This window comes from Pterocles gutturalis, unplaced genomic scaffold, assembly GCF_000699245.1.
Source record: "Pterocles gutturalis isolate BGI_N339 unplaced genomic scaffold, ASM69924v1 scaffold20730, whole genome shotgun sequence".
In the NCBI taxonomy this organism is placed as follows: Eukaryota; Metazoa; Chordata; class Aves; order Pterocliformes; family Pteroclidae; genus Pterocles; species Pterocles gutturalis.
In genome coordinates, this window is record NW_010138733.1 from 3,888 (window position 1) to 10,454 (window position 6,567).

General features: G+C 38.9%; 1 protein-coding gene across 1 annotated transcript; it reads left to right on the forward strand.

The window, feature by feature from the left end:
* Positions 1–303: 303 nt before the first annotated feature.
* On the forward strand, positions 304–1,892 carry LOC104468857 (CDC42 small effector protein 2-B-like). The gene is made up of 3 exons (XM_010083125.1): positions 304–357; positions 790–891; positions 1,424–1,892. The coding sequence occupies exons 1-3, from the start codon at positions 304–306 to the stop codon at positions 1,496–1,498; spliced, it is 231 nt and encodes a 76-aa protein (XP_010081427.1). The 3' UTR covers positions 1,499–1,892.
* Positions 1,893–6,567: the final 4,675 nt, after the last annotated feature.

Sequence of the window (6,567 nt, forward strand, 5' to 3'; positions counted from 1 at the left end):
TGATTTTAAATTGATGCTACGCTTCTGTCCAAGTATCTTTAAGAATTTTACAGTCTTGTTTTAGTCTGCTGAAATGTCTGTTGTTCAATAAATATTACAAGACTTTGATATATTTTAGTATGAACTTAATCATCTCTTTGCAGGTGTACTCATCAGATGTGTTCTGTGATCTTTACCAGTGAATCTGCACAAACAATTCCATCCTAAACTCACTTTAAGAACTGCACCTTGGTCCCCGTACTGCTTTAACTACCAGAGAAGTAATTACACTTAACAAGACCTCATTACCTACTGAAAAATATAATGACTGAATTCCTGGTTTGTTTTAATTGGTGCAATGGTGAACAGCCCCAGCCGGTAGGTAGATGCACAACAGCCATCCTTTATCAGATTTGAAATTTTGTCTTTCAGTTATGTGGAAAACACTTTAATTGTCATGTTGTTTTGATTAGTTTGGGCTAAGTAATGCAACAGCTAAAACCAGACCTGTTAAACTGTGCTTAAACTATGTGAGTTTTGCCAGAAACTTTGGCCCTATGACTGTTTGCAGTTCTCAAGTCCTTACTTTCCAACATTAAAGAAAGTTTTTGCTAAAATTGAATTAGCAGTAATAGAAGTGACTTTGACCCTCTCTTACTGCAAAGTCTGAAACTTCAGCCTGGTTGCATTGAGGAGTCATTTGGGGTCGATACTGACTGTCTTTTTTTTTTTTTAACTCTGCTGCTTGTTTCTGTCTGAAAGCTGCTCATGTTTTCGGAATAGAGGCCTAAGATATCTTCTTTCTTATAGAAGAGGCCTCGGAGACTGGACCGGAATATGATAGGAGAGCCCATGAACTTTGTACACACTGCGCATGTTGGGGCAAGAGAGATGAATAGTGACTATTCATCAGTAAGTGTGCACGTCTTGGATAAGCAGAAATCTCCACTCGGTAACCTGTAGAGCAGGTAGCTATTAAAATACTAGATAATTGTAAGGAGAGAAAAATCTGACTTTTTTTTTCATCAATAGAATAGCATCAGAACAGAACTGTCCTTTGGTTTGTAAACATAAGATACTGCGGACGATATATTCAGCAAGACGTGCTCATTTCCTCGGTATCTTTACATGTTATGAGAACCTTTTGGATAAGGATTGTGTGGATGCAGTTGATATTAGGTCCAGATAACACATCACCCTGAAGTCAAAGCTCTGCCAGGGTGAAAGATGTAAGAATAAGTGAATTTTGGATAGCAAGACCCATCTCGTGAACTGACTTAAAATAGTCTTTAACAGTTCTGGGTTTAGTTGTTATTTTTCCCTACTGCCAGGGACCCAACACTGTAAACATATGTCTCATCTGCCTCATCAAATTAGTGCTTTTAATAATTGCTCTGGCAACCAGATTTTATAAGATGCATGTTCTAATAAACTGTTTTTCTAGGCTGTATCAATTCAGGACCACATGAAGTCTAAAGGTGGCTACACAAATGGCACTCCTGCGACTATGGAGATATAGGAAACTGAGAGAAGGCTGAAATCTGCTCTGTCTCATGAGAACCCCCTGGACCGTGCTTTTCTGTTCTCTAAATCCTCTTCATCATGGAGTAGGGAGAGTACTTGAATTACAAATAGGTCAGTGCAAGCTTTGCTGTTCTTTGCACAATAGTTTCTGAAGGAGCTACTGTAAATTATCTTTAAAATGGTCTGTCATGGTAGTGTTGTAGTAGCAACTGTGATTTTTCACTGTGGATGACTTCCTATCTGTGTCCCAAAAACTTCACAAAATTGTCTTGTAGGATGGGATTGGAAATCAGTATGAATTGTCTGGGGTTTTGGTCTCTGTCTTTCTCTCCCCTCAAGAAATGCAGAGGTTGATTTAATTGGAAGATATCACAGATTTGCACTTCTTACATGGGCTAAACTGAATTGCTAAGTAGGACCTTGTAGCCTATAATGCAACTTTGGACCTAATTTTTGATGGTTTACAACTTAATGCATAGATCTACTGAGCTGTACTTTGGGTTTTTTACTGTTTTTGATGATGAATGGACTCTAACGTAATATAGTCAGCTGAGTCTGCAAAACCCAGTGAAACTTGCTGTGATAATGCTTTGGAGCCAAACATTGAAGTTTTGCAAACACACTCTCAAATGAGGCTTAGAAACACAGACGTTTCTCTCGGTTACTGGGCTGCCTCCCCTCCATACGTGCAGTAGTGTGACTGACAGGTGTTACTACAACAGAGCTAGTAATATGTGCTAGTTAACTTCAAGCGGTGCCACAGTATGCTCACAACTGTGTGTTAATTTTGCATGACTACTGTTGAATTTTAAACTACCCTTAGGCTCATTCTCTCTGTTACCTATCTGTAGCGTTAACTACACGGGACTTCAAGGGGTACCTCACTTGTCTTTCTGGCGCCTTAATTTCAAGAGTGTTTTTTTTAGATGAACTGAATTTTTTCTTGCATATGATTTAACATATGATATGGTTTAAATAAAAACTGTGGTTTAAGTGATAAAGCCATGCAAAGGACAAAAAGTTAAAGAATATTGTGAAAACTTGCAGGAGAACATTAAATGGAAACAGTGTCTTGCAGAGTTCCAGCACTTCATCAGTACAGATATTTAGCCATACCCAAACTACAGTTTATCATGTGGTTCTTCTTCATCTTTCTATTAAGTTTTATGACAAAACTGCTGAAGTAGAGCTAGGTTTTTCTTCTGCCCAATCGCTGACAACTGTTCTGAGCTCAAAATTTTGAACGTCTGCCAGTGCAGAAACTTAGGAAATCTGCCTGCTGCCATGGGACTAACTAAATAAAAGTGTTTAATTCCTGCCAAATCAGCACCAGTGATGCTGGAAGGCAGTGGACCTATCCGCTTCTTGCTCTGGGCATAAGATCAGTTGTGAACTTTTTCCATTTAAAAAAAATAGTCCTTATTCTTGAATTAGAATACCTGTCATATTCTAATATATTTTAAAATCAGCATGAGTTAGCTGCACACTTGGCTTTTTAAGGTCTTTCATATTTCTAACTTCAGATTTATTCCAACAGCCTAGTTAAGATACAGAGTTCAAAGAACCTAAATCCTCCGTAATGTTGAGGAAGCGTAAAGTGAACAAGTTTTAAAGAATAACTTCTAATTCATCTGTTATTATATTGAGTTCATGCATTCACTGGTCCATATTTGCCGAGAAAGAATAGTGGTAGGGCAACTGTGGTGAAGAAAATGGGTTGTATTTTGTTAACACGGTAAGAAAACAAATGGAACCCGAGTTTGTATTTCCTGAACTCATTCAGTGTGTTCAAAATCAGTGGTGTATGCATAACTAGAAATAAAGAAGTAGGTGATCATGTCAGTTCTTTTCTCTAAAAATAAACCAACAGAGATAATTTTGTCATTAAACCCTTATTTATAGAAAAAACATGGTTTTCATTATGTAAACCAAGCAGCGCTATCTGGTGTAAAATTAATCTATTTTCATCAGCCAGTATAGTATTATCTAGGACCGTATTAAAGTTAACTAAATTGTCACATTATTAAAAGAAAATGTTTTGCTATTGCTTTAAAGGTGCCACTTTCAAAATCTAAACAAACATTCAAGCATGTCTTAGGACTTGGCATTTTTTTTGCTGTATATTTAGAAACCTTATCTAGCTGTAATCTTTCATGTAACTCAGCATAAACCTATTTCAGTTACAATAAATCTGTTGAACTGGGCATTTGCACTCTTCTTATGTGGTGAAAATCTTGATATTCCTCCTGCACTGAAAAGCTGTGAGTCAAGTGGATGGATCAGCATGGCTTGAGCCTTTTTTCTTTTTTTTTTTTAATTGCACAAAATTCTATTTCTCCACTAGAGAGCACAATTTTACATCAAGTCTCTTCTGTCTCTGCTCTAAACGAGCTATTACTCCGGTGGGGGGGGGGTTGGGTTGGTTTGTTTGTGTTGTGGGGTTTTTGTTTTGTTTGTTTGTTTTACTTGTCTGGAATTAAATATAGCAAATGAGACCAAAGGATCAAACTTTTTAATGTGCCTTACAGGCTATGAAGACCTTATATCAACACGACGTGGCAATGAAACATTACTGCTCTGACTTGATGGTATTTTATGGTTTATTTTGTAGTTGCACATAAAATAACTTGCAGGCAGAGCAGTATCAAGTCTTTCATCTGTAGTCTGGCGGAGTCTTGGCATTAAAAAAAGGGGTGTGGAGGCTAGCTGTTATTTTAAATACTGTCCGTCTTATCCCTTGCTTTCCTTGCTAGGCTTTACTGACTATCCTGTAAAGTTGCATAAACCTGTAGTCAGTACATAGAAAAGGTATTTGGCTTTTTCATAGCCTAACATGTCTTTTTATCTCCTGTGGCAGCTTATAACAATTATGTGGTGTTGTGCTATGTTCTGAGTTCACCTGTAATATGATAACTTGCAACCCAGGCACGCAGTGCTATTCCTTTGTATAGTCTTGCTGTACTGGGCTATCAGGTGCTGCTGTAGCTTCCACTCTGTATAGACAAAAAAATGTTTGAGAGATTAATAAATATCCTTAATCTTACTGTGCCAGCAAGAATATGCGTAATTTGACAATGCTGAATTCCATGGAGGTATGGTTATGAAATTCATGGTATGCTACTAAATACAGTACCACTGGAAAAAAAAATCTGCAAATCTGGCAGTGAAAGATGATCACAGGGCTGCTCTTGATTGTGTTTGAATTTACTCTGCTATCAGTGCTGTGACACTGCCATAAAAACCCAACAGTTGAAGATAAGAACAATCTTGTCTGCCTTTCATAATTGTTGTGGAGATAGATGAGATGAACTACAGGAAGAAAACTGCTGTGTTACAGGGGGTCAAAAAGATCTTTGGTGAGTGGGTTCCTGTAAGGCTTCCAGGCACTTTGTGATTCTGCAAACTTGGTTAGTCACGAATCTCAGGCAGTTGTTTGAATGATACTGTACTATGAAATCATTCAGATAAAGTCAGGCAGCCAGGGAATATGAGGTAGAAGTTAGATCTTCCTTCCTAGCGTTTGTATCTTCTTTTCTCAGGAGAGCAAACTTCAGTGGGACTGATTTAAAAGGGTACTGGCAGTGCTCTGGTTTACTAGTTCATGCTTCGACTTCATGGGTCCTGAAGGTAGACTTTGAATTCCAAAATCTGTAAGACAGGTGAATCACACACTAAGGGTTAATGTCAAAGGTGTGGAGTCCTGAAATAAAAAAATTCTGGTTCATGAGTTTGCAGATTGGCTTCAGGGCAGAAAACAAAGGCTAACCATTAAGAAAATGTTTTTCTAAAAACAAGGCTGCTTGGAATAAATCTTATTTATTTTTAAAAAGTGGAGACTTGCATTTTTAACTCCTTGCTATTGTAGTACCACTCTTACTATGTACCTTTCTGTCTCAATATAGGGACTGGATCAACAGCATTTAGGCCCAAAGTAGTAGTTCATGCTTGAAATTAGAAAGTTCGGATGCTTATCTCTGCAGTTGAAGTCCCTGTGCGCCTAAGGAGATGCCGTAAGTGGTTGGAGCTTGGGCTTCTGCAGACAAACTTCCCTTTCTTCATACACAGTAATTTGTCTGGCACACGCGGCCCAAGTTACTTACATCAGTGGTTTTCCTGTTGATATTCATGTGGTTACAGTGCGTATGTAAAAGTTTTCTAGTCCTGTACAGAACAGGTCCTCTCTAGGAACTGGCCTGTTGAACACTTGTTTCCTCAACAGAGCCGAAAGCTGTGGCGTTACTTAAAACTTATCACCACGTGCAGCTCTGAGCCAGTTTTGTCCTGTGCTACGTGGAAGCATAAAGTCTTCTTGTTTTACTGCTAAATTCTTCATACTCCAGGGAGGGCGGTCAGGGAGGCTAATGGGTCGCTCAGGAACTGCAGAAAGATGGGATATACAAGTGAGGGAGGTTTAGAAGCTGTGGAGGGACAATGTGGTATGCGTTTATGAGGAATGAGCAGGGAGCAGAACATGCGCACGTTAGCGTTTGTTATCTGTAATGCACAGGACAGCTTTGGTGATATCAATTGGAAAATACTCATCATGTGTGCATAATTGGTGTATGGAGGAAAATGGGCACTTAACTGCATGACTAAGCTGGGACTTTGAGACACAGATTGCCAGTGTAAATTTCATGGCAGTGTACTCTCCCTGCAGTGGCTCACAAAGCTGTTTTCAGAAAGTACGGAGCCACCCAGACACCTAGCTTTGGTTTCAGCAGTTGCAGACTGATGCCACATATGTTTAGAAGACAAAATGGCACTTTCTTTTTTTCCTTGATGAATGTGAGGTTGCAGGTGTTCTAAATGCTGCGGCTTGCTGCACACACCACCTCCATGGAACACAAAACAAAACTTAGAGTTAATACAAAATAGCAGTAGTAAAAGGGTATTTCCCTTCAGTCCACCATGCTGCCAAAACATAATGGAAATGAACTAGATCCATCTGATATTCAGCTTCCAGGTGTTGGGAGAGTATGGATGGGTTGGAGCTGAAAGGTCATGAAGAATTTCTTGTGCCTGAGGAGGTCTGAGTAATGTTCTCCTGGATTCTCTGCAGGCTGA